Source organism: Falco naumanni, chromosome 9 (genome assembly GCF_017639655.2).
Source record: "Falco naumanni isolate bFalNau1 chromosome 9, bFalNau1.pat, whole genome shotgun sequence".
Classification (NCBI taxonomy): Eukaryota; Metazoa; Chordata; class Aves; order Falconiformes; family Falconidae; genus Falco; species Falco naumanni.
Window position 1 is genome coordinate 24770744 of NC_054062.1, and position 27375 is coordinate 24798118.

At 64.0% G+C, this 27375-nt stretch overlaps 1 protein-coding gene across 2 annotated transcripts; it reads right to left on the reverse strand.

The window, feature by feature from the left end:
* Window positions 1-527: 527 nt before the first annotated feature.
* LDB1 (LIM domain binding 1) lies at window positions 528-27042 on the reverse strand. 2 transcript variants are annotated; one of them, XM_040606882.1, is made up of 11 exons: window positions 26913-27042; window positions 6855-6957; window positions 6195-6239; window positions 5912-5987; window positions 5464-5566; window positions 5130-5302; window positions 4773-4895; window positions 4499-4582; window positions 4070-4193; window positions 3487-3629; window positions 528-3122 (listed from the first exon to the last, which is right to left on the reverse strand). In XM_040606882.1, exons 1-11 carry the CDS (start codon window positions 26935-26937, stop codon window positions 2892-2894), a joined length of 1230 nt encoding a protein of 409 aa, XP_040462816.1. In that variant the 5' UTR covers window positions 26938-27042; the 3' UTR covers window positions 528-2891. The 2 variants fall into 2 exon arrangements, with proteins under 2 accessions (XP_040462816.1, XP_040462814.1); XM_040606880.1 differs by having other exon boundaries at window positions 3481-3629.
* Window positions 27043-27375: the final 333 nt, after the last annotated feature.

Below are 27375 nucleotides of genomic sequence, written 5' to 3' on the forward strand. Positions count from 1 at the left end.
ACTGTCACACAGCCTCCCAGCTTCTGGAATGAGACTGGGGTAGCCCCCACGGAGGCTGGTGCTGTGCCTCCCCCGGTCACCTGTCCCTCCTTTGCCTGCCGCCCCACCCCAACCCCCCCCCCCCCCCCCCCCCCCCCGAGACACCTCCATGCTGTTCTGCTGCTGCTGTCCTGTTCCCACAGTGGGACTGCGCCACCCCCACTGCTCCCCAGGGGACGTGCCCATCGCCCTGGTGTCAGGGCAGGTCCTGAGCCACTTGTTTGCTCTGGCTCTGGGACACGGCTGTTTCCCAGCAGCCCCGCGCCCTGTCCTTGCTGGGATTTCTGCTTTCCATGGCGTGGCAGGGAGCCGGCGGGGGCCTGGCTGGGGCCCAGCAGCCAGAGGCAAGGCAGCATTGTCCCAGGAGCACAGCGAGCCCCACGCCTGCACCCCCTGCCGGGGCACTGGGGACACGAGGGGACCCCCACTCTGCTTTGCCCGCACCAGCTGCGTCCCAGGCTCAGAAATAAGTGCTCAGGACAGCCTCAAACCGAAAAGTCGTTTTATTGGTACCATACATGACTCATAAATGGCACAAACTATGGAGGGGAGGAAGGAGAAAAAAAAAAAAAAAAAAAAAAAAAAGAAACAAAAAGGCATTACAGTGTGCCGGGGTGAGGGGGGGGCAGTGAGGGGCTCTGCACCCTCCGTGGGAGCCCAGCAGCGTGGCAGCGAGAATCGTACCTTAATTGCAAAGCAGAGCCCCCCTCCCTGCCACACGGGGCTCCCACCCTGGGAGCCCACCCCCCACCTGCAAAGGGGCTGTGGGGACCCCCGTGCCTGCGCCCTCCGGCTGTGGGCTGCCCCTGCGGGGGCCCCGGAGCTGATGCCGGCGTCTCTGGGGATTCTGGGCTTGAGGCCAGACCAGGGCTGAGCCAAGGGGCTCCCATCTCCCTGCCCGACCCCGGGGACAGCAGAAGGAAGGGGGACACAGGGTGTCCCCCACCCCAGCGAGGCCACCCTCTGCAGTCTCAGCCACGAGTGGGCAAGACACAGGGTGCAGGCAAAGCCCCTGCTGCAGGCAGAGCCCCCCCATGCAGGGGGCAGACCCTCAGTGACATCTGCCAGCCTCCAGCCCCGTGGGGCAGCGGGACACGTGCGGCAGGATCCCCGGCAGGGAGCTGGGGGGTGTCTGGCAGAGAGAGTGGGGTGCACCCCCTCTCTCCCCCAAACTGCGGGGCTGCTCTGCCTGCCCCAGGCTCCCTTACACACACACAGACATACAAACCTCTCGCACACGCACTCTTGCAGACACCCCCCCCCTCCCCACCAGGGCAGTCCCCCCACCCCGGCCACCTCCGTGGCAGTGCTCACTGCAACCCCACCTTGGGGCTGTGCCGAGGGTGCCCATGGGCAGCCCCGACCCCCAGCTCCCCCCAAAACCCCGCTCCGAGGCTGCTGGGGTGAACTGGTGAGCACAAACACCCTCCCCTGGCACCTCCCATCTTCTCATTGGAAGAAGCCTTGGAAGGGATTATTTTTTTTTTTCTTTTTTTTTTTTTTTTAAACCAAAAAACCCCCAAAAATTATTATTTTTCTCATCGTTTCCCCTAACATCAATGGAGGCACCTGCTCTAGTGATAACACATTGAAAGAACAGTATCGTACACACTGTCTACAGCGCGGAAATGTACAAGCACGAGGTACACGAACCCGAGGGGGGGGAGCAGGGACAACAGCACACAAGATTTACATTGAGGAGGGAGGCGGAGGGATGCCCCCCCCGGCCCCTGGAGGGATTAGAAAGGAAGTCTGCAAAGTCTCTCCTTGGTTTGAAGCTCTCCGAACTGGATATAAAACGAGACTCCCAAGAGAAGAAGCCTGTACAAAAGTCAGGACAGGGTGAAAGGGCTCAGGGCAGGGAGGGGGGATCCGGCAAGGGGGCTGGGGTGGGGTGGGTGGGGGGGGCTTTTCCCATTTTTTTTTTCTTTCTTTTTTTTAAACTTACAATTTTAATAATATTATTTTTTTTCTTAAAAAAAGACAAAAGTAGGAGGTACTGGGAGCCAGGGGTTGCAAAGGGGCCCCAGGCAGACTCACGCAGGGCTGGGGGAAACACAGGGGCTGCGGGCAGGGAGCGAGGGCGCCGGGTGCTCTGGCAGAGCCGCGGGTCCTCCACGCCCCCCCCAGCCGCCCCCCCCCCCTCCTATATACAGAGTCCCCCCACGGCCGTGCTGTGCTCTCGCCCCTGGGGAGCGAGGGGAAGGGGAAGGTGCAGGAGAGCGAGGAAACGCGACATGGCCCTGTCCTCAACACCACCCCAGCGCAGCAGGATCCGACCCCAGCCAGAGGCTCCGCGGCAGAGCCAGCAGCACAGGGAAGGCTTTCCGTCACCAGCCCCACCACCGCCAGCCCCAGGCTGGGCTGGGGATACGCAACCCTGCTGCAGGTGGCTGCCCAGCAAACCCCAGCCGTAGGACCTGGGAGGAGGTGGAGGAGGGTCTCTGGGCTGTGCCAGACCACAACGCATGGCATCTGCACGCCACCAGCTTCCCGTTGCCGCACCTCCCTCCTAATTCCCCCTACTCAGCAGGCAGGGGCTGGGCACATCGGGGCGGGGATGAGAAGGTCTCCAGGGAAGAAGCAGGGGGGAAAAGGGGGAATAATGAAGCTACGGCCCCGGAAACCTACTCCTCCCCTGGGGTCCAACGGGGAGGCAGGCGTGGGGGGAGCGGGGAGGCGGCGGGGGGAGGGCTGGGGGCTGCCTGCCTGGCGCGCACCCCAGGCCGTGCACCCCATCGGTCGCACGGTGCCGATCCGCCCCCGGTACCTCGCCGCTTCCCAGTCACTCTCCGTTGCAAATGTACAGGTAGATCGGTTGGGACTGAGTCCACAGGGCGGCGGGGGGGCCGTTACTGCGACGCCTGCGACGTGGGGTTCTCTGACTTGCTCTCCTGGCTGGAGGGCGGTTTGCTGTTCCAGGGGCTATTGGCCCCCAGCGCCGGCGAGTTGTTGAAGCTGTCCTCGTCGTCGATGCCATTGGCGGCGTCAAACTGCGTGTTCTCCAGCCGGGTGATGAGCCGCTCGTCCTCGTCCCCAAACTCCCCCCCCATCAGCGTGGGCTCGCCTACCACCATCACATCCTGAAAGAGGAGACGGTCCCGAAACATAATCGAGGTGGGGGGAGCCCGGGCCACCAGACCCCCCCCCAACACCGCAGGCCCTTTGCCCAGCCGCGGGGCCACCTCCTCATCTCCGCTGCAGGATCTGAGGCTCGGGCACTGCGTGAGGCAGCACATCCTTGTCCCCTTGCAGGGGAGCAGAGCAGCTCAGGGAAGGCAGCTGGGACACCCCTTCCTTCTCCCCGCCACCTGGAGAAAGCCATGGGGGCTCAGACAGGCAGTCCCTGGGGGTCTCCCTCTAGCCACTCCCAGGGACCAGGGCATGGACCCCTCCCCACCATCCCAGGGGAGGAAGAGAGAATGGAAACGGGATGCTTACAGGTACCTGACTGGACAGGGCAAAGGTGCTGGCTGGGCTCTTCTTCTTGCTGTTGCTGTTGTTGGTGTTTCCCCCACCGGAGCTCATGGTGCTGCCCCCCGACATCTTCCTTTTCCGGCGCTTGCTGGGCTGCTGCCGTGCTGGCTCCGCTGGCCAAGAAGGGAGACACGGTCAGTCCTGATGAGAAGGAGCTGGTGGCCCCCAGCCCCTTCTCTGCAAACCCCCCTTCTCAGCAAGGACAATATTCCCCCCGGGGCAGCATCACCATCCTCCTCCCCTCCACAGCTTCGCTGTCCCCCAGCACAGGCAACAGAAGAGGCAGCAGGGAAGGTTTCTGTCCCTGCTTTGCTTTCCACAAGCAGCAGGCAGCCCCCAGGCAGGGAGCGCTGGCTGCCCACAGCCCGGCTCTGCCCCAGCGGGAAGGCAGGCCAGCAGGAAAGGAAGCTGGCTGCCTGCCTTGCCACCCCCAGCCTCACAAGACGAGACCAAGGAGAGGCTCTGGGGCCGGGAGAAGCCTGTGCCGAGGGCAGGGCCTGAGCAGGCAGCCCTGGAGACCTGCAGGCAGCACAGGAGGCAGCATGAGACTCACCAGGTGGAGCAACCATCCGCTGCCACTTCTGGAAGAGGCAAGTCTTGAGGCAGTCCCGGGGACTGAGGCTGTAGGTCTTGTGCCGTGACATGAGCTCCTGCATTGGTTCTAGAATTACACAGAGCTGCAGGGGGCAGACAGACGCGAGGTTAGATCATGATGCTCCAGGCCCCAGCAAAAGCCCCTCTGTCGGGCAGCTGTCTCTGCTGCACCAACCCAAGCTGCGCTGGGAGCCTGCAGGCTCCAGCAGACCCACTGACCCACAGCTCTCGGCAGACTGTCTGCAAGCTCCCTCTCACAGAGCCTGCCCTGCTGCCTCCCCACACCCCAGGGCAGGCAGGTGTCGGACAGCAGAGAACCAAGACAGGGAGACCTAGGCCTACCTGCTGGGAGCAGAGCTGCGCCCCCCACCCCTTCCTGCACACTTACTCGGAGGTAGTTGAGTGTGGAGTTTGAGAGCCCGCAGCGGGTGATGTTCTTGGATAACTGGTCCAGCATCTGGGGGTCCTGTGCCTAGGAGCAAGAGGGACAGACAGCTCAGCTGCATCCGGGCTGGGGACGGCCCTCCTGTGCCGCAGCCTGCCCCAGGGGGACAGGGTTGAGGTCCCCCCAGTCTGCAGAGCAGGGAGAGGAGCTCAGGAGCCCTGCGTCACTCATGCCCCGGGGGAGCTCCCAGAGCCGGAGCTCCCAGCGCTGTACTCACATGCATGGCAAGGATGCTGCGGGGGATGAGCTCTCGATGCTGGCGGATGCTGAAGTGCCACGTCTTTATCCTCATCATGTCATCGAACATGAACTCCAGGTAGAGCCGCCCCTCCACACACACCTGGGCAGGGCACTGGGTCAGGCACAGGCTGCCCCCGCTTCCCTCAGCCCAGATCCCCTGGGAACCCAGTACTGCACAACAGGACACCCTCCCAGTGGCTCGCCCCTGCCTGCCACGAGGCTCAGCACAACCCAAACCCATGAGCCCACAGTGGTCCCACAGGACCGCAGCCACCGTGAGGGCAAGCTGGACAAAGGCACAAGGGGCAGGAGAAGCTGTGGGCACAGCCAGTACCTGGGTGAACATCGGCTTGCCGTGCTGGGTGACCATGGTGCACTGGTCACAGTCCAGCGAGACAAAGTTGTTGTGGAAGGACTCCTTGGGGTGCTTGAGCACATAGTAGAGCTCTGTGGCCCCCCCTTCGAAGATGCTGCGGAAGTAACGGGGAATCAGAGTCCGGCCGATCGCTGGAGGAGGAAAATAAAGTCAGTAAACCTGGCTCACACAGATGAGCCTTGGGGCTGTACATGAAAAGGGTCCTCCAGTCCCTGCCACCTGAAGGCAGCTGAACTCTGACACCCTGCCCACATCCCCTGAGCAGCACAACTAGTGTTCAGCTGGTACTCACTGTATCTCTTTGGTCCATCCTCCAAGCAGAAAGTGATTGTTAACATGGCGTCATCCTCAAAGAACTCCGTGGTGAAGGCGTCCCACCACAGATTGTCACATTCCTGGGGATGGCAGAGAGATGCTAGGTTATGGTGAGGAGAGACAGACAGCCAGACAGCCAGACAGCCACTGGCTGCCAGGCACAGCAGCCACGTGCTCAGCCCATGGAGGGCTACGCTCCCAGCTGAGCGCCTGGAGATGGGGATGGTGAGCCCCGTCCCATGGCCAAGCGAGGGACAAGTCACTCAGAGACCTGCACGACAGGGCAGGACCCTGCTGCCAAGGCGGCTCCTCCTAAAGCCAAGGCAGCTCGCAAGGGCAGGCAGCACAGAGGACCCCATCCCCAAAACACACACCCGGGAGCATCCTCCCACCCCTGGCTGCACCTCACTCCCCCAGCTCCCCACCTCTGTCCAGTTCTGCAGCCTCTTGTTGAGCTCAAATATCCTGTAGTCGGTCTGGTTCCCATACGGCGTGTGCCTCCTGCCCAGAGAGCAGAGCAAGCAGTCAGCAGGGTGGGGAGGGGTCCCAAGCCTGTGGGGGGGGGGGATGCACAGCCCATCCAGGGCTGGCCAGGGTCCAACCCCCGCCCCAAACCCGAGCCAGCAGTGTACCGGCCCCGCCGAGGCACCCCCACCACAGGCACAAGCTCCATCCCAGTGGGGTCCCTGCCAGCTCCCCCGTGCTTACCCGATTCCAGGCTCCAGGTATGTCGGTGGGTACATAGGAGTAGGTCTGGGGGGGGGGAAAGAGATGCAGGCAGGTCAGTGCCGGTGAGGGTCTCCCTCGCTTCCCACTGCAGCTCCCCCTTCCCTGCCTACAGCAGCAAGCAGTCGCGCTTACAGGAGCCGAGACCCCACGCATGGTGCTCGCCATACCCTGGCTGCAGCTGTCCAACAGCCCTGTGGGGCAACCTGCACCCCTGAAACTGGGCTCTGCCCCTGCATCGGTGGCTGCTCCACTGCCCCTGGGAGCTGGCCTGCGGCTCTCCAGGGACATGCACGACTCCCCTGCAGCTGGGGCTAGTGCCAGGCAGGACAAAGGTTGGAGATGGGGCTGTTTTTAGCAGGACCTGGGAGCGCTCCTGTCCTGGGTCATCCCAGGGGCTCAGCCTGGCAAGGGGCTCGGCCCCACCGAGCTCAGGGACCCAGGGGCTCCCCTCATCCCAACTATCACCCTTTCTCAACTCAGTCCCGCCTGTGCCCACTCCAGTCCCCTCTCTCCCCTTGCACTAACTCAACTCCATGCACCAGTCCCCGTACGCTGCTGGGGAGCAGGACGAAGAGACCCTGGGGTGCAGACTGCAGAGCACCCCCAACCTTGCAGACCCTCTCCCAGGCCCCAGCTCACCCCACATCTCGATCCAGCATGGTGCCCGGGTGGAAGGGGGGGAAGGCGTTGCCGTTCGGGGGCTCCTTTGGCGAGTACAGCTTGAACGACTTAGAGGAACAGCCTGGGGAGAGAGAGGGCATGGAGGTCAGCCAGGGGCACCCCGCAAGGACAGACACCCTGCTGCACGGAGGAGGAGGAAGGATGCAGGACCAGCGAAACCCCCCATCAGCACAGCCCTATCCCTCCTCTGCTGCCTCCCGGTGCCAGTCCCAGCGCCCTCACCCCACACACAGCTCCAGGCCTCCCCCCTGCAGGCTGGGACCCACAGGGTCAGGGCTGAGCTATTGGAATCAGCAGCCAGAGGGGTCTGCCCGCATCACAGGGATTTCCCACTAGTGCCCAGAGTTAGTCAGTTCTCAGCTGGCTGGGTTCTGGAGACGGTGCCCAGGGGGAACGGTCGAGCTGGTGGTGGGAAGAGGGGTGCCGGCTGAGCCCTATCCCTCCCTCCCGTGCCGCTCCTAATCCCACCGACTTGACCCAGGAATCACACAGGATCTTTTTGCTGACCTTTCTATTGTCATGGCGACGAGTGAATAATCACCCGGAGGGAGGATGGCGGGTCCCCAGGCAGCCACCATCTGCCGCTCGGGCAGGCCAGCGGCCACCCGGCTCCAGACGGATGGAGAGCTCCCACACACCACCCCAAAGCCTCGCCGCCCCCCGCAGCACTGGGACAAAGGACGAGGAGCCCAGGAGGGCCGCAGGGTGCGCTGGGGCGCGCAGTAGGGCACGCAACGCGGACGAGCCGGCACCCATCCCCGAAAGCAACCCGGGCACGCCACGGGAGACAGGGCCGCCCGGCGGATCCGGCCACGCTGGCACGGCAGCCCCAGCTGGGCTCCCGATGGGCAGCCGGGGGCTCCCACGCTCGCCAGCCCCCTCCCGGCAGCGGGGCAGGTTCCCGAGAGCAGCGGCTGCCAGCGCCCTTCCCCGATGGCCGCGGGAGCCCCGGCACACCCGCGGCTGGCAGGACCCGGCACGCTGCGCCCGGGCGCTGCCGAGGCACGCGGGCCCGCCGGCGGGCAGCCGGGCAGACAGGCTGGCCTGGATGGGGTGCAGCACCAGGCGGGCTGCCAGGCAGCTCCCGCTCCACCGGCTCGGCCGGCCCCGCCGCGCAGGCACGTCTCCCCCGGCCGCACACCCCCCAAGCTGGCTGCACCGGGCTGCCGGCCCCAGCCGGGGCCAAGGCGGGATCCCCACGGGCTGCCCTGGGCCGGGCACTTCCCAACACCCACAAGCTGCCAGGGCTGCCAGCCGGGGCTCAGAAAGCAAGCAGCCAGCCCAGCGGCAGAGGGAAGCGTCCAGGAGGTGCCGGGCACACCGCTGCCCGTCCGGGCACTGCCACCCGGCCAGGCTGCGGGGACGGGACTGGAGCAGCTGCTTGGCTGCAACAGATGCAGGAGTGGAGCAAAAAGCAGCAGGGTTAAGGAAAGCGGTGTCACGGGCACCGGGGCCAAAGATGTCCAGCTCACTGCGGCCTTTTAGTCAACAGAGGAGCCCAAATGACCAGGGCATCACCACCACCCCTGCCAAGTTGCTTGGGACCCCAAGCGTGTGGTCACAGGGATCGCCCACGCAGCTGAGCAAGCGAGGGCTAGTCAAAAATAGAGGGAGTCACCTCCCCAGTGCTAAATCCAACTTGCAACAGGGGAAATCTGCATTTCACTCTTTGATTCTTGCCTTCTTGGGGCCCCCGGTGCCTTTTCACTATGTTTCCCTGCGGCAGCCAAACCCAGCCTCTCCCAGCACCCACCAGGATGCACTGGTCCCGTGGGGTGGGAGCCAGCCCGGCCACTCCACCAGCAGCTCGCTGCTCCTGCTCCTTGCTCCTGCCCGCCTGCAGCGAGGATAAGTGGGGCACGGCACAATTTCTCATACAGCTGCTAACAGCGTCGGCCCCTTGCTCTTACCTAACGTTTTCATAGACAAAATTTTTTTTAACAGGGAGGTCAGTGCTGCTGCGAGGGAATTTTTGCTTTCTGCTTTAATCCCTGTCAACTTGCGCCTAATGGAAATTATAATTCAACCGGAATTGCACTAGAAACTCAGCATTTCCATTTCCTCTCCGCTGTTAAACGACACAGCATCAAAACTGTGCTCGATGCATAGGAAACTTCTCAAAAGCACGTGTCTTCTGTTGAAAACAAACTGATTCATTAGGCAAAGACAGCAGCGGCTGTAGACAGGGAACTGAACTGCTTGTTTCTGGTCAACATGTCCTTGGTGGGGAGAAAAAAATCAGACCCAGCAGGACGCTTTGTTTTTATTCGCTGACAAGAGATGGGAAGAAAGAGCCCCCAAGGTTTCTTGCTGTCCTCAGTCCCAGTCTTGCTTCTCCAGCTGCAGGAAGGTCTCCTGGGGTGGTGAGACCAGGGGGACACATCACTCTCCACCCATTCTGCTTCTCATGCTCTTCCCTAGCGCCCAGCTCTTGGAGTTGGGACAGCAGACAAGCCAGCCCGCCGTTCCAATCCAAGCATCCATTTCCATCCTGGGCCTTCTCAAGCAGGTTAACACGGACACAACCTGCTTTTGGGGCTTCACTGAGTGACCTATCTCAGGATCTAAAGAAGTGGAAAGGAGCCTGTTACATGACCTCAGCAACACCATCATCCTGACCAAGTATTATTTTCAACACAGCATAAAATACATTACTGGATTCAGCGGTTCTAAATAACAATAGCCTCAGGATTTGATACAGGCTGTCTGAATCCTACAGTCACTGTAGACACTCGCACTACATGCGTTACACAAAACAATGCAATAACTTCGCAGCAGCAGCATCAACACCAACTTTGACCTACATGAGGGTCACAGTGCCTGGTCTGGGAGATCCCTCCATCACCGCCGCTCCCCTTCACGCTGCCCCAGCTGCCTGCAAGCCTTGTCCCGCCAGGCACAGTGACCCAGGCCCGCAGGATGCATCCCTTCCCAAGCCAAGCCCAGTGCCTAGCCCCAGCTGACGCCTCCCCGTGCCCCTGCTCTGCCTCCTGCTTTCAGCACGGAGGATCCAGGCAAGCTCAGTGCAAGCAGGGATGATGCCTGGCGGCTGGGCATGAGATGCCCCTGCGGACCCCGAGCTGATGGGAGACATTTCTTGTAGCCATCCCCAGGCGCTTGCCCAGCACTAAAAAACCACGTGCATGGTCGGCAAGGGAAAAAAAAATTAGGCTGACGCTGCAGTTGGCGAGCTACCGGCCTAGGCAGGTCCAGGCAAACGGCATGGCGCCCACGGCCAGGTGGGCGGCCCCACAGCTCCTCCTTGGCAGGGAGGCATGGGAGAAGGGAACCCCGCAGAGGGATGCCCTAGCTCAGCATCCTCTGCCAAGGCCAGGTCCCCGGCCGGGGGCAGGACGGAGCTGGCTGGCGCCACATGGAGCTGCCACAAGAGACTGGGCAAGGAAGCAGGTCCAGGAAGCCGGGCTCCTGGGGAAGGGAAGGTGGGTGCTTTGCCTGTGACTCATGTACTGCCCAGTCCTCCACCTGCCTTCTCCTCCACTCTCCCTGCCTGCAAGCTGCCAGCCCTGCGGGGAAAGCTCTTCGGGTGCGCTGGCTGCCTGGTTCACTGGAGCAGGAACAGTCAAGACCCTAACCAAGCTCCCAAAGCTGAGGAACATCAGGTTTCCCAAGAAGCCAAGAGCACAGCGGGCACCTCACAGAGCCACCATAGCCAGGAGATAGCAGGGCACAGAGACCAGCACCAGCCGGGGAGCTGCCTGCCCAGGCAGGGGACACGCAGAGCCTTCCCTGGTGTCTGCGAGGGAGAAAAGCGCCTGCCTGCACTCCCCTCGCCCCATCCCGCAGAAAGCAAAGAGCTGTTGAAGACAAAAGCAAAGCAGGACAGGCTCCTACACCTGTGGTCACCAGCAGGAATCGGTGCTCCCCATCCCAGAGAGCAGCTATTCCCGGCCAGGCAGACAGCGCACTTTCTGTGCAAGCAGCAAAGCTCAGCAATGAGGAAGGGGCTCCAGAAGCTACAAAAAAAAAAAAAAGAAAAAAAAAATAAAATAAATGAAGAAACGAGGCTTGAAAGAGGCTGCAGGGTTACAGCTCAGCCAGGGAGCATCCTGCTCCTCCCAGCAGCCCGGCGGGCGAAGAGCGAGGCTGAAGAGCAAGGCTACCCTTCGCCAAAGGCTGCCGATGCTTCCCGGCATGCACCCTGCCTGCTTCCTGGCTGCCTAACGAGGCTTTAAAGTGTAAATAGCGGCATTGTTTCGCAGGGCTGCCTCGCCGGGGTGTGGAAGGCCTGATAGCGGCTGGAAATCCATCTTCCCAGCCCAGCCTCGCTGGCAGGGCTGCCAGGCGGGCGCTATGCAGGAGGGTGCTAGGGAGAGCGGGTGCACGGCGGCGTCTCACATAATTCACGTGGCTTTGCCTGGTGTCGGGGAAGCTGGCAGGGCTGGGGAGCAAACACAGAGGAGTATCCAGAGTGACTGCGACAGGCGGAAGCACACGGAGCAGTTCGTGGTGTGCCCCCACCAACCTGACTTCACCTCTTCTTTCTCCTGCTCTTCAGAGCGGATGGAAGGAGGCCAGTTGCAAACCCCGATGTTGTTACTGAACTGATGGCAACCCAGGCAGCACACACCGAGGCATGGCCCGAGGTGTAATCAGCTACAGTCTCAACTTGCAGCAGCCCCATTTGTTTTGAAAATGCAGAACTGGCCCAGCTGAAGCTTCCAGGAGGCTGGGCTGTCAAGGGAAGAGGAGATGCCGCTCCTGGAGGAGACTATGTGATGATGCCACGGACTCAGCAGCATCCAGAGACTGATCTCAGCCAGCAAGCCACCCAGCCCTGACCCACGTGGAGGCAAAACCTGCAACACTGCTGACCCTGTTGCATGCAGGGATTAACCTCTCACTTTTCTCGAGCCACACATCTGAGTTGGCCACAGAGCTTATCTTGACCACAAGCTGCCTCCCTGCCCACACCATGTAGCCGTGCAGTGTCCCCTGCACACAAGGCAGCAGGGAGGGACCCGTGCCCCAGCTCCAGGTCGCATCCTGCAACATTAGTGCAACCCCCCCCACTGCAGCACAAACCCCACCCTGGACCAGAGGATGTTCCTCTCTATCCACTGACTTGCAAGTGCAGGGGGACAGCCAGAGAAGTAATAATTAGCTGCAGCTAATTACTACACAGTGACAAGTTTGATGCAGGGTACGAGACGGCACTATTTGAAGTGCACTGGGTGAGGAGAGCCTGGGCTGGGATATGGATTTGTGGGTCACGACTCAGAGTGGTCCTGTAGCCTCAGCTCTGTCGGAGCCCAGGGTCCCTTGGGAAGGCACCTTGTGGAGCCCAGGGTCCCTTGGGAAGGCACCCTGTGGAGCTGGGTCCTCAGTGGGGACCCTGGAGGACATCACTGCCCTGCAGTAACCCCAGGGGCAGCAGGCGTCTCCCCTTTCCCGTTTCAGCCCTCAGATTCAGACACGTGGACGGGGATTTCTCTGGGAGGGAAAACGGGAGAAGAGCAAGCCCTGCCAATTGCAAAACAGCCTGAAAATTGAATCACGTCCAAGGCTGCAAGCCCCAGATGCAATCCCACAGATAACCCAGTTTCAGCTCCACTACTATCAACTTACCACGAGGCAGTCATTTCCTGCGACTCTCAGGGAAATATCCCACTGTCCCTAATTACTCCTTTCGGCTCGCCATCTCAAAGGCGATCCATAATCAAGCACTGCCGGTTTCAGCCTCAGGAACACACCTTTCACATTTTCAGCCACTTTTTCTCTCATCCAGACCCCTGCACCCTGCCACCCTGCAGGGCTCCTGCCGCAACCAGGCTCCCGTCCCTCCCGCAGCATGCACCGGGGTCAGCATCGGCAGACAAACGATGCGGTGTGGGAGCCACAGGGCTGGAAAAAAAACACCCTTGTCAGCATCCCATGAAAAAAAGCCTCCTAACAAACTAGGATTTTCATCTTCAAAGGTTTTTTAGGCTCTGCAGCAGCAAGAAAAAATTCACGGCCATAGCCAACCGCAGTGATGGTCCTGCAGAGTCTGCAGCCAGCATCTCTTGCTTGTGCTCCCGGCTCCTTGCCCGCCACGCATGTGGTGAGCAAAACTACACAGCTCTGCACGGTGTTGTAGGGCTGCCGCTCAGGGCAGCCCTCCACAGGGGCAGGATCTGCCCAAGAGGGCTGGAGCCGAGAGCCACTGAGCGTGGAAGCAGCAGAGAGAGGCTGAGGTCCATTTCTCTGGCCGCAAAAGGCAAACGCCCAGGCTGATCCCCCACACCCGCAGGACCCCCAGGTGCCACCACCTCGGAGCACAGGAGGCTGTCAGCCCCACGTGGCACATGGAGATTCATGATCCCGGGATGCAACACTCCGCCTCGCTCCCCCACCACTGCCAACGGCACCGAGTGCTGCACGCTGGGACGTGTAGTGTCCAGAGACAGCGGCCCTGCCGCCAACATCCTCCTCGCTCCAATGTTGCATCCTAGGTGGAGCCCCGCAGCCCTGGCAGCCAGCCAGCTGCCCGCTCCAGGGGGGAAAAAAGCTGGATAACTCCCACTGCACGGATGCGATGGGAGCTGGCACCTCCCAGCTGGCCGCGCTGGGGCGGTGCGTGCCTGGGGGCAAACCTCAACGCTGGGGTGCAGCACTCGCCCCAAGGTCTGGACCACTCACAGATGCCCATGCAGGGGAGGGACAGCTTAAGCATGGTGGGAACGTGCTCGCTGCAGCTTGCAAAGTACCTCCATCGCTTCTCCGAGCTGTCAGGGCAAGCCTCTGCCTCCCCTGCTCAGGCTGAACTTCTCTCTCTTTAGCACTCAGTTTAAGAGGCAATGTGGGAACAGCCAAGCGAAGGATGGGGTGGGCCACTAGCAGCTCTGGGGACACAGCAAACACTTGTGGTTGCCGGACTTGCACTGCGCCGCTGTGCTGGCAGCACGTGCTGTGCCTGGTGCCAGGGCTTTGGATGACCAGCGCAGGATGAGGCCAAAACCCCAGGGAGCGAAAGGACAGGGTATGGCTGAGCACACCTCCCTGGTGCTCCCAAGGCACAAGCAACTCAGCCCCAGTTCCAGCAGCACAGCACTGTGGAAACCATCCCCACCATTGCAGCGCAGCCCCAGGGAAACCCTCTTGGTTAGGCATCCCTGGTAGCACCGTCCACTCGCCCGAAACATCAGCAACTGGTGGGGCAGCAAACCTCATCACGGCAAGCATTGCAACCCACGCGCGCACACACACACACACATGCGCGTGGTGCAAACAACAGCGAGAGCACCCTGTCCCCGGGTCGCTTTGAAGACGGGAGGTTTCCAAGGGAGAAGGTCAGGAGAAGGGCTGCAGCTGCTCTGCCACCATGCAGGATCTGGTGTTCATATTTTTCACCTGGACCTCAAGCTCACACCAGTGCAGAGCTGCAAGCATGCAGAAGGCTGTCACACTGAGAGACCACGTGGGGACAAGCACCGCCGCCATCCTACCAGCCATGGGACAGGAAAGGAGCCCTGGGGCTGGGCTGGCCCACCTCGCCCTTCACTCCCACATCACAAGGGGCTGGGGAGCTCAGGGCTGCCACTCTCGAAAAAGAAGCTGAAAGAGGCTCCAAGTCCCCAGCCCATGGCACCTTTGCTCCAAGCAAACTTCTGTGGCTTTTCACTGGCCTCTTCCTATTTTAGATGGACTGCGACCTGCTGTGGGCGATGGGAAAAGTCTCCACCGGACGATGGCAAAACCCCTGTATCACCAAATCCTCCAGCACCAGCCTGTCCTCCCTTAGATCACTTTTTCTTTTTGAAGGAACACAACTTGCATGTTGGTCTGCTCAGTGCTTCTCTCCCCAGTCTTTAAGGTGTGCTTGCATCACAGACCTGGGATTTCTACAAAATCTGGACAGCAAAGACCACATTCAGTTCCCCTTCACTGAAAATCACAATTCTCCCATGAGAACGCTCCAAAACCTGAGGTTTTAAAGAAAGAGTAAGGACGCTGAAATTTACCCGTACTTACAACAAAAGCAGTAAGAGCTGATACTGGCCGGCGCTGGAGAAATTGCTGCAAAACTGCTACGACACGGTATTATCAAAAGCACAGGGAGAACAAACTGGGAAGATCCCAGGAAAGGGTGTTTGCTCTCACACCTGCCTGGCCCACCAGACACTCAGGAGCCTGCTCAGACCCTCCTGGCAGAGGGAAACAGCCAGGGGTTTGCGATGCGTTGGGGGTGCACCGCTCTGTGCCCCAAAAGGTGACTCCCCACAGGGCGCCACAGCCCCTGCACCCTTCGCTCACACCTCACCCAAGGACCAGCCGCCACCTCTCCTTCGGGCTCCTGCTGCAGCACCAGCCTTGGCAGAAGCCGGCGGCTGCTCCACAGGCTCCCGCCACGGCACCTGGCCCCTGCCAGCCAGGGCTGCAGCGGGGGGATTGGGAGCTGCTCCAGCCGAGGAAGCGCTGGCAGCGCTGGCCCGGGGTGCTTATCTTATCGGGCTGGCGGGGACCGATGGAGGTCAGGGCAGGGCTCGGTTGGCCACCTGAGATGAGGGCAGCCTGCTCTCCCAGGGGGGCTTCAGGGGAACACCCCCCCAGATAAGACACCCCTCTGCAGCCCCGGCACGGGCATGCCTGCCGATCCCTGAGCTGGAGCTACAGCGCTGAGTTTCCCCCGTCCCGAGGATGCTGTGCCCAGCCCAGCCCCGGCTCCTGCTGCCCCGGGCCCAGCCGGGGCTTTGTCTGGCGGAGAAGATGCGCCCTCCGCGCCAGTCGCCCCCTGAGCCCCGACCCCCCGGCAGGACAGCTCCCACAAGAAGGTGTGTGACCCCCTCTGCGTTTGCGCCCCTCGGATCTTTTCTTCCCTTCGAGGCACCCGTGGGAGGCTGGCGCGACCCTCCGAGCTGCGGGCAAGGGCGAAGTTGCAGCCGGCAGCGAGGGGAGCCGGGCACCGGCCCCGCAGCCCCGGTGACAGCGCGCTCGGGGGGACCGGGAGGGCGCGGGGCAGCTGTCAGGGGGCTCGGGCAGAGGAAGGAGCCGGGGGAAGAACAAAGGGAGCTGCGAGCTGGGATGGAGCAGGGCACGGCGGGGCACGGGGGCTGCCGGCAGCACCCCGCGGGGCTGGGGGTGCCTCTCCGAGAGCCAGGACCCGCGGGTGGAGCGGGGAGCCCGGGCGACAGGCTGGGAGGCGGAGGCGCGGGCAGGGCAGCCGGCGGGCAGGGCACGAGCTGGGGGGCCGGGGGTGCACGGGGGAGCCGAGGGGGACGGGGCAGCTGGGGAGGGATGGAGAGGAGCCGGGGAGGGAGCGGGGAGCCGGGGGACAGGGACGGGGCCGGCGCGGGGGCAGAAGGGGCGGGCGGGCAGGAGAAGCAGCGGGCGCAGGCGGGCGGGGGGCTGCAGCGGAGCCCCCCGGGCTACACGGGGGGCCGGGCGGGGAGCGGCGGCGCGGCCGCGCACAACTTCGCAGGCGCGGGGGCGGCGCGGGCGGGACCCCGGCCCTCCTCTCCGCCGCCCGAGCGGGGCCGCCACCGGGGCGGGGGGGGGTAGGGGGGGGCAGGCGGCGGCGTGCGCGGCGGCAGGCCGGGACCGGGAAACTTCCGCGGGGGGGGTGGGGGAGGCGGGGTGACTCACGGCGCGGGCGGCGGGCGGGGGTCCGGCGGCGGCGCGGGCGGCGGGCGGGCGGCGGGCGGGCGCTGGGCCGCCGCGGGGGGCGGGGCGGGCGGGGCGCGGGGCGGGGCGGGGGCGCTTCCTTTGTCTGCGCCGCGGCCGGGACCACAATGGCTGCTGCGGCGGCGGAGACCGCTCCCCCCGCACCGAGGCCCTCACCCAGCACCGCCCCGGCCCCTGGCCGCCGGGGGGGTAAGGTGGGTGCCCGCGGACCGGGGGTGACGGCCAACAGGGGGTCCCCAGAGAGCTGCCCTCCCCCCCACCTGTACCGGCGCTCACCGGGATGGGCGACGCAGGAGCCGCGTCCCGCCGAGGAACTCGGCACCGGCCGGGGAAGGCTTTGCTCCCCCTGCGAAAGTTTCAATAAAAATACACCTTTTGCCTAGTTTGGTTTGGGGGTTTCTTTGAAGTTTTTCAGGATTTTTCTGCCTGAAACTTGTTTCCCTTTCCCCCGGTTTCTGGCGATGAAAAAAAAAAAAAAAGCAACCGTTTCATTCGGGAGGGGTATTCAAACGTGCTGCCTCGCAACTGCCAGCAGACCCAAAGGGTCTCCTGTCCTTGAAAAAACTGAAGCTCTTCCATTAAAGCGTTTACAATTTTTTTTTTAAAAAAACGAAATTTCCATTATGAAATTTCCATTAAAACAACAACAACAAAAAAAAATCCCATTTTTTTCCGGTGCCCCCCTTGCAAGCTCCATGCTCCCTGCCCTTCCAAATCAGACTGGCGCAGACCTACGGTCCCAACCCAGCTGGAGAGCCCTGGGGGAGCAGGGACATGAGCCAGGACCCCAGAGCTCAGCCTGGTCCCCCCTCCCCGAACCCCAGCACCCCCGTCCCTGGGTGCAGAGCCATGCTGGGCATGCAGGGCTGTCACAGGCACGCACACGCACGCGTTGGTGCATCTTGCCCCGTGCACGCTGTCGGGCCAGCATCAGCATGCGCTTGCACGTCCCCCCAAACACCTCCCGGCACACCCCCGGCCGGGTGTGCGCCCACGCCTGGGGCATGCACACCTTCCCACACCGCCTCGCTCACACAGCCGGGCCCGCGCCTCTTCCCCTCCCCACAACAGCAGCCGTGGGGTGAGGCAGCCACGAGTCCTGCCAAGCACGCTTGTCCCCCCCCCCACTGCACACACAGCGGGTGTAAAAACCTCAGCCGTGAGGTTCTGGGGGTGTCCTCTCTGTGTCCACACACCCCCAAAGCCCTGCACCTGAGGATTGGACCACTCCCCAACCCGGTGTTCTGCTGTCTGGGACCACTGCTGAAGAGGAACAGGCAGGAGTGGCTCTGCGGCAGCATCCCCCCACTCCTGTCCCCTGCCCCTCAGCCTAGCAAGGCTCCATCCCCACGCTGCTCCCTGTCACGCCACCATGCCTCCCCTTCCCCTTGCAGGTTAACCTGCAGTGGGCACCACTTTCCAGGGACACGTGGATAAACAGAGTGAAACTCTGTAAAACACAGATAAACAGAGAGAAAAACTAATTGTAAACCCCAAAACCGTGGTGCAACCCCGCTCTGCAAAAGGCATGCGCAGCGGGAGGTACCCATGCTGTCAGCAGCACGGGAACCAGGCACAAGGGACGCTGTGAGTGCCGTGACATGCTGCCACATCAAAGTCTGTCCCCCTGCCAGCCCACATCTGCGTGGCACCAGGTGAGATGGGGCTGCGGCAGGCTGCCACCCACCCGTCGTCAGGCCAAGAAACCACACTGGCCGTAACACCAGTGACAGCTACAAGATGGCACAGCCCTCCTGGTCAAGACAGGCACTAAATACAGCCCACCTGCGCCCCGCTCCCTCTCCAGGGCTCAAGGATGCACAAGGCACAGCCAGCCACCAGCACTCAACACTGCGCCATTACTGCAAAATACTGCAAAACACTGCAAAAAAGGGATGTTTTGCCCCTGTACCAGCAACTCCTGGTGCTGTTGCCATTACCAGGGGGATCAAAGAGGAGCCCCCACTGGTCCCCAGGCTCCATGGCCCGATGCATCTACAGCAAACATGCCCCAAGCAATTTATCCCGGGGCTCAGCAGCCCTCCGGGACCGCTCACGTGTCCCTGCTCGGCTCTGACGACAGCGCTGGACTGGTCCACGTGGCTGCAGCAGCCCCAGCTGTTTATGGTTATAGCCGAGTTAATAATTAAATAGATGCTGGATGGAGAGCAGAAGGGCTGGGATGCAGCTGGGAAGCGTGTGTGGCAGCGATGGTGGTGGGGGGAGCCCCTTCCTTGGATGTGCTCGTGCCTGCAGTGCCTGCAGTGCTGGGGGGGGGGAGCAGAGGGTGATTCCACCTCCCCAGGTTTTTGTGATGGGGCACCGCATCCCCTGGATCCCAGCCTCCGCTCTCCCCCTAGCAAGGGCCCCACGCCTGCCTGGGCTCCGACACCCGGTGCAGGTCTCGGCCAGGGAACCAGCAGCAGCTCAGGAGCAGGAGTGAACCCAGGGATGCATCCCGGCCAGGCAGATGGGAAGGGCCCAGTGGGGACCATGGCAGCCGGGGGATGCCCGGGCCTCTCTGATCCCTGTGGCTGGGGCTCGGTGTGCCCACAGAGCGCGCGGGAGGGATCCCAGGCAAGCAGGGCAGCAGAGGCAGAGCACGCTCGCACTGACACCCAGCCAGGGCCCCGGCAGGCACAGGCGCAGAGCAGGGATGTGGACGCATGCTTACGTAAAAAATAAGAATAATAAAAATCTGCTAGCTCTGCAAATGGCACAGCCTGCACAGGGGAACAGACTGATCTGGCACTGCCAAACCTCCTGGACTTGTCCAAATAGCAGCGAGACCAGGGCACTGTCGCACGCACACAGCCACAGCCTGAAGTGGCACCCCAGAGCCCCCCTTTCAGCAACACAACAGCCATCCCCAACAAATGCCACCGCCTTCCAAACAGGTTGCTTCCCTGTGTCTCAAGGAGGGGCTTCTCTCTCCCGTAAAACCATGCACACCTGGATCAAAGGAGGATGGGGGGTCTGGAGCAGGAGGGCCCCCCTTTTCTGGCTGGAGAAGGCACAGCTCCGTCTCCCCCACCCAGGGAGAGAGGCTTGGGGGAGGCTGGAAACTCAACGGTGAGTCATGCAGGGCAGTCGGCAAATCCTGGGGGCTCCTGGAATTAACCCTTCAAAACCAGAACTGCTTCCAGACACCCAGCAGCAGGAGGAAAGCCCAGGGGCTGGGGGAAGAGCTGGCTGCTGGGGCAGTGTGGGACATTACATGGGTCACATCTCTGAGCAGGGAACAGCAGAGACAACTCAAGTATATCAGCACTGGACAAGGAGCAACCAAGAGCGCGCACATGTGCCCACCCCTCCAAAACAAGAGAAGATGGAGAAAGATTACAAGGGGGTGCAGGACCTCAAAGTGCATGGGGTCCATGTGGGGTACCTGCCCTCACATCACACCTTGCTCCAGCATGGTGGGTCTGCCGCAGCGCTGCCTGGCCGGCCACGGGCTCCAAGGGGAAGGTGCAGTCTGCAGGCAGGCTTTGGGAGGTCCTGCCGGCAAGGGGCTTCCCTGGGGACCAGCACCAGAAAATGCCCTGCACTGTTCTCATGCTGTCCTTGAGACACCTCAACATGCGTCCTGCAATAGCTCAGTCCCAGTGTGGCCACCCGCAGCAGTGAGCCCCAGCCCCTCTGGCAGCAGCCCCGGGCCAGCCTGCCAGAGCAGCAGGGTTTTAAGGCTCCTCAGGAGGCTCCAGGTGGATTCTCTCATGTTACAAGAATGGTTCGTTTTACAGCCCCTTTCCTGGCCTGGGATCCCATGGCGGGGAGGGGGTGACATGCAGCATGGTTGCGCAGCCCCAGCACCCCACGTCTGCCCACTGTCCCCCGAGAAGACCTTCACGCCGCCCCAAGGGGCTCACGCTGCTGCTTAAAGGGGAAACCAAGGCACAGCCCTTAACACCCAGCGCCACAGTTCCAGGGACCCTCACCCCAGCTGGGAGCACACCCCGGTCCCCGGCTTCCAGATCCCACTCCATACCCTCCCCTCTGCCTCCTGAGCCACAGCAGGACCCCCAGCATCCCCACAGAGAAATGCACGGCTGGGAGCTACCACCCACCAAACCCCAACCCCCCAGGGGTCAGGACAGGGCTAGCATCCCTCCTGGTACCCACATGTCACTGTGCCCCGCACCCTGTGCCGGAAGCCCTCCAGGAGAAGGCAGGGGACACCTCCTGGGGCCACAGCTGCACGTGGTTGACTCGAAGCAGGTAAGTCTCTGACGGCAATGCCCACCCCCCCACCCCCCCGTGTGCCAAGCGCTCCGGAGCGGCTCTCCGAATATAGCAGCATCAAATAGCTCCATCAATAATGCATTGCTTCTGCTTCCTCTCGCTGCCGTGTTTTCGTTGCTAACGTGCGTGTCCTTCCTGTTAGCAGCGGCTTCTTCCCTACCAGCTAGGCCAAGCAGGGACACGGCCACCATGGGATGGGACAGCAGCTCCCATGTCTCCAGGCCCAACTCCCACCAGGAGCAGACATCCAGCCCCATCCACCCTGCTCAGGAGCAGCCTGCAGTTCGGGGGAGACGTCGCCACCAGTCTGAGCCTCCTGCTGCGCACACACTGGCGGCAGGCAGGGTGCCTTGGCACGCTGTGGCTGCCCAGAGGATTTGGCAGAGGCCGCTGAGCGGGGAAGAGCGTGACGGCATCTCCCTGGCCTTGGTGGGGAAATGCCCCTCTGCGAGGATTTCTGGCAGCCTCGTACCCTCCATGCCCAGGTGGCACCCCCACTCCTGACTCCAGGCACTGCTCCCCCATGCCAGGCTCCTCCGGCAGCTCTGCACCGCTGCACCAGAGCTACCATCCCCGGCAGGGAGAGACTCTTGCTGCCTTGCTGCTGCCTGCCCCTGCCCGCAGCTGCCCCGGGCTCACCCTGGGCCAGTCGGTGCAGGCAGGTCGCGGCGCCCGGGCCTGCCCCGTGCCTGGCAGAGCTGCGTGCCCGTGACACGGTGTGCTGCCATCAGCTCCCACCAGTAGCGAGGCAGGAGCCAGGGTGGCAAAAGCTCGCACCCGCTGCCCTGGAGGAAAGAGAGGGTGGGCAGCTGCCCGCAACAGGCAGGGGCAACCCCTGCCCTCGGGAGGAACCCCCAGGGCTGTGAATGACCCTGGCTGGAGGAGGACACACGTGGCAGAGCAGAGGTTGGCGCAACTGGCTGCTGCAGAGCTGGGGGGGGGGCACAGGAGCTGCCCCCACCGTGGGGGGCTGACACCCTGCCAGCCATCGCCCAGCACCATCCGTGGCAGCCCAGCCTTGCTCAGGCAGCAGCTCCACCTGGGCTGCGCTGCAGAAACCTGGCTGCGCTCCCAGCACCAGCCCCTCGGCGTGTAGGAGGGGGGCCAGGGCTGCTGCTCCTGCAGAAAGCAGGAGGGCCCCTCACCCCCTGCCCTCTACCCCCATGCTGTGAGGCCATCCTGGGGTGCAAGCACCCTCACCCTGGTGCAGGGGCACCTCCGGGACCCGCCTGTGGCTCCTGCAAAGCCGGGGGCACAGCAAGACTTGTAAACGAGGGGCAGGAGCTACACCCCACAGGGCACCACACACACCCTCCAACACACACCCCACCCCCACCCCCGAGAAAGCAGCTGCAGAGGGGTGCAGGCAGGGAGTTATCAACTGCCCCACGGGCAGGGTGGGGTTGGGGCCAGGCAGGGGCTGGTGCCTGCAGCAGGGGAGATTATGCCCCTGGTCTAACGTTCACCCTGATCAGTGCCCTGCCTGGGAGGGAGAGGGGTGATGGGGGGGGCAGTCTGACAGCTCTGGGCAGGTCCTGTCCCTCCCAGTGCCCACCAGCACCCCTTCCCATGGGGGACATCCCGGGCTGGCACACAGCCCGTGCTCCCGCACCTCCATGAGCACGCTGCAGCAAACCTCCCCAAAACACGCCAGCATCATCCCTGCTGCAGCCACCCCATCTCTGCCCAGCAGAGCCCCAGGACAGGGGCTGGGGGTCCCAGGGGGATGGCTGCCTTCATTCCCGCCTCAGGTGGGGCCCAGCAGCCCCCTGGCAGCCCTGCCTGCTCCCCAGCACCCTCCCCCCCCCAGCACCGGCAGGAAACCACAGCCCCAGCCTGCAGGCAGGCCGATAACGGTCACCCAGCCCCATCCTGCCAGCACCCACCGCCACCCCGGGGAGAGGGCACCCAGCCCAGCTGCCCCGACACCCACTGCTCAACGTAAAGAAGGGGTACACCCACACCGTGGGACCCGTGTCACCCTGCATGTGACCATGCGTGTCACCATGCATGCAGTGCAGCATGTCCCAGGACGCGCTGGCAGCTGTCACGCATGGGCACAGGGGCTCCTGGCGTGCTCCCGGCACACCACGCAGCCCCACACCTCGTGTGTGCAAGCAACACGGATGTGGCTGGGGAATCCCACAGCAGAGGGGGGAGGAGAGGGTGAGCAAGCTGAACGTGCAGAGGTTGGGCAGGGGACGCCTGTGCCACTATGGCCTCTGCCCTGCCTGGGGGCATGTAGCCACCCAGCTAGCGCATTGCTGGCCACAAGCACTCCAGGGTTGCAGGGTCACCTCCCTGCCCCCGGGGTTCCCATCTAGCTGGCCGGCACCCACCCACTCCTCAAGGGAGCAGCTTTCACAGCAGCTTTGCCTTGAGCAGCTAACACCATTTCTGGAGTAAACTCGGAGCCTGGCACACACACAGTGCTGAGCCCGCTGGTACAGCACTCACCCATCCACGTCTCCCCAGGCAAAGCCGAGCCCGCAGCAGGGTGAGCTCGCACCGGCCCCAAGGAGTGCTGCGGTGTGTCCAGCCGCATGCCGGTGCCCGAAGCCCTGAGGAACTGCCTCGCCAAGCCCTGGGTAGCCACAACCCCGTCCTGCCTTTGCCAGAGCACACCAGGTGCGGGAGGGCAACGCAGCACACATGGCATGTATCAGGCGGGCGCGCTGCTGCACAGAGGGGGACAAAGCAAACTGTGTGCTCCATCCAGGCATCGCCGCCAACATGAAGAGAGCCTAGGCAAGAGCATATGGACGTGCAGGATGAGGCCTCGGGACCCCCACTACTCCTTCCCCCCAGCACACCCAGGTGCACCCCAAGATGCCAGGCAGCCCTGGGGGGCGTTTTAGACCCAAGAGCCCATACGTGTCAGGGCTGCCTGACCCCCCCGCCGCAGCAGTCAGCCCGCTCCCCGCTGTCCCTCTCCCAGCGCATCTGTCGCAGGAGGCATGTGGCACAGCTCGGCCTCGTGACAGCGGGGGACGCACAGCGCCAGCTCGGCAGAAGGGAGGGAAATGGCAACGGCTGTCCCACGGCTGGCAGGTCTGTCCCAGGACCCAAAACATGTGGGTTGGGAAGTCTTCCCTCCTGCCAAAGCGGTGCACAGGCAGGCTCCCTGCGAGGTGTCCTAGGGAAGGTGATGACCTCAGGAACATCGTTTCCCAGAGCCAGCCCTGTGGGGAGGCAGCACAGCTCTGCTCCCCTCCTCCCCCTCTCTGCACCGACACCATCACTACAGGGGGAAAAATAATGATAATAATAAAAATAACTAAAAAGGAAAGCACAGAGCATGCTGGGAGGCCAGTGCCCCCAGGGGTCAGGACCCCGCTGAGGTCTGGATGCCAAGACCTGCCCGGTGTGAAATGCTGAGCCGAGCAGCCGGCTGCCAACCCCGCTCCGAGCAGCCCCGGGCACGGCAGCACCGGCACCAGCACCGGGTGGCTGCCGCCCCGGCCTCTGCTGCCTCCAGCCCGAGCCTGGCGTGCTCTCCCTGCTCACATCTCCATTTCTGAGGTAGGGGCTGAACCCCCCCCTCCCCCCCCCGGTCCTCCACTGACCCCAGCAGCTCCCCAGCGCCCTCGGGCACAAGGACCTCGGCAGGTTCCAGGCTGAGCAGCGCCCCCAGCCCCAAAGCCCCTGCAGAGGCGGGCAAGCGGCAGGGAAACACGCCGGGGGGCGGTGGCGTGTGTGCAAGAGGAGCTGCAGCAGGGCAGGATGTGCCCCTTGGGAAGGCGGGGAGCGTGTCGCCCCCCTGGGAGGGCACAATTTCGAAGGGGAACAGCCAAGACACCCCCCACCCCCCCACCCCCAAGCAGCAGCTCCCAGGCAGGAAACTCCTCCAAGTTAATGCAGCCCCGAAGAGCAGCCTGGGCAGAGCAGCTCATTAAATGTTTCTGGCTGGCGGGAGGCCAGCGGCAGAGCTTGTTTTTTCTATATTCCGATAAACAGTGCGAGGAGGGGAAGGGGGAGGGGGGCGCAGGCTCTGGATGTGCCACCCAGCCCCGGCGGGGGAGCGGGGGGGGGGAGGCAGGGGGCACACGCGCGCGTGCACGCACGTTGCACGCACCCGCATGTCCTCCCCGCCACAGGGGAGCAGGCAGCCAGGGGGTGGACGACACACACACACACGGCACGACACACGCCGCCATCCGCAGGGATGCTCCCAGCTGCAGGGTGACCCCACGGCCCCCCATCACCGCACCGAAGGAGGACCCCCCTCTTTGCGCCCACCAACATGGCGATGACACTCCCGGTGGCACGGGGCCAGCTCCCGGGGGACGAGACACGGCCCCCCCCGTTAGTCGCCACCCTGCCTTCGCCCCAACCCCTCCCCCCCGAGGCAGGACCCCTGCCAAGGCTGGGGGGCTGCTGGGCGGGGGGTGGGGGAGCCCCCCGGGTGCGGGGTGCCTGCCGGGGCGGGTGCTGTGGCTGCTCGGCCTGGCTCGCAGGGAGGTTCACGTGACTTTCTGCTTGAGGAAGCAGCGCTCTGGCAGCTTCCAGTGGGAGATGGAGGAGGAGGATGGGGGAAGGGGCCGCCTGCCTTCATGGAAACACGGCGGAGAGGCACAGGCAGCGCAGGGGCGGGGGGCCGCCGCGCAGGGGCACCCCCCCACCCACCCGCCCGCCCCGCGGATCCAGCTGCGAAGCCCTCGGCGGAGGCAGCCCCGAGGGATGCACGGGGACCGGGTGCTGTCACAGTGTCCCGCTGCCCCCCCCCGCAGCCCCCCAGCACGGGGGTCCTGGCCTGGCAGGAAGCTCCCGCAGGACAACCAGGACACCGGAAAGCTGTCACAGGAGGTGGGCTGAGGAGCAGCCCTGCTGTCCCCCACAGGGACCCCAAGTGCTGGCTGCCCAGGGCAATGGCAGAACCCCTTCCCCAGGGCCCCCAGGCCGGGTTCCCCCCCGCCTCTTTTGCAGCCCATTGCCACTGGGACACGGAGAAGGCTCCGGCAGCCCCCTGGGACCCCCGCCTTCCCAGCACAGGGCCATCCCGCGCACCGGCGCAGGCAATGTGGCCAGGCCGGCTGCCCCAAGCCTGACCCAGAGCCCAGGCACCCGGGAGAGCATCCCTGCAGGAGCAGCCCGCCAGGTACCGAGACCTCACCAACTTGTCACACCCCCTGGGGTACCCCAGCAGCCCTGACCACCCACCGGGGCCAGGATGGGGAAGGGGACCCCCTCAGCGGGCAGTCCATAATGGCCACGGTGAGGGGCACCCTGCACCCACCGGCAGCATGGCCAAGCCCCTCCACAGACCCTGTGCCCCACACCCACGTGTTATGCAGGGGCACCCCACAGAGCTATTTGCCACGGGGCTTGCTTCGGGGTCACCCTGGCAGCGCCACCTGCACACCTGCCCAATGCCCCTGCGGCACCCTGCCCGTGGGGTCACAGCCTCAGGGCTGGCACTGGCGCCTGTGCCATGGGGACCCCAGCACCCATGCTGTTGGGTCCCATCCCCGTGAACAGAGCTCAGCATCCGTGCCGCTGGGACCCCAACACCCCTGCTGCGGGGTCCCAGCCCCACAGCCAGACCCCAGCGCCCATGCCCTGGGGACTCCAGCCCTACAGCTGGACCAGAGCAGCCATACCACGGGGACCCCATCCCCATGGCTGGACCCAATGGCCATGCCATAGTGCTGGGACCCCAGTCCCCGCACCTTGCTGACCCCTGCCCCATCACCAGGGCCATGGGGACCGCAGCCCCGTGGCCAAGCCGCAGCACCCACGTCGAGGAGTTCCCCACCCCAGAGCAGCTCCCAGCAGCCGTGCCCCCGGGACACAGCTCCACAGCCAGCCCCCAGCCCCACCACAGCCTGCCACCAGCATCAATGCAGTGGGGGCCCCAGCCCTGCAGCCAGACCTCACTCCCCATGCTTTGGGGACCCAGTCCCATATCGGGTCCCCAACGTCGACGCCGTGGGACCCCCCAGCCCCACAGCCAGACCACAACACCAACGCTACTGGGGACCCAGCCCCGTAACGGGCCCCCAGCCCCACAGCCAGACCACAACACCTATGCCACTGGAGCCCCCGCCCCATAGCGGGCCCACAGCCCCACAGCCAGCCCCAGCGCCACAGGGTCCCCAGCCCCACGGGCCGCCCCCAGCCCCGCACCCGGCCCCCCGCCGCCGCCGCACTCACCAGGGCATGCACAGCCCACTGACATCTTCACATGCCTGGCCCGGCCGGGGGTCGCTGCGCGCTGCCCGGGCCGCGGGGGTCTCGCATGGGCGGCGCGCCGCGGGGTCCGGCGCGGCGGGCAGCGGGCAGCCCCGCGCGGCCGCGGGCACGGCCACGGCCAGGGGCGGGCGGGCGCGCCGCGGACCGACGGCGGCGGCGGGCGGGGCGGGGGCCGCGGCGGCGGAGCGGGAGCGGGGGCGGCTGCGCCGGCGGCGGGCGGGCGGGCGCGCCTCTGCGCGTGCGCGGGACGTCCCGTTCGCCCCCCCCCGCGGGCGCGTGCGTGCTGCGTGCGTGCGCGCCCCCCACCGCCGCCGCGCGAGCGCGCCCCCCCGCTTCCTTGCCGTCACCCCGAGGGGAGGGTGGGCGCCGCCATGTCACAGGCGGCACGGGCGCCCGCCCCCGGCCCGGGGTCCTCGTCCTCCCG

Coding starts and splice junctions, on each gene's coding strand:
- LDB1 (XM_040606880.1), bottom strand. CDS start 26,937: ATGTCAGTGGGCTGTGCATGCCCTG. Junction 6,958..26,912: donor AGTGGGCTGTGCATGCCCTG/GTGAGTGCGGCG, acceptor CTCTCTCCCCAG/GCTGTTCCTCTAAGTCGTTC. Junction 4,583..4,772: donor GCAGCATCCTTGCCATGCAT/GTGAGTACAGCG, acceptor TCTTGCTCCTAG/GCACAGGACCCCCAGATGCT.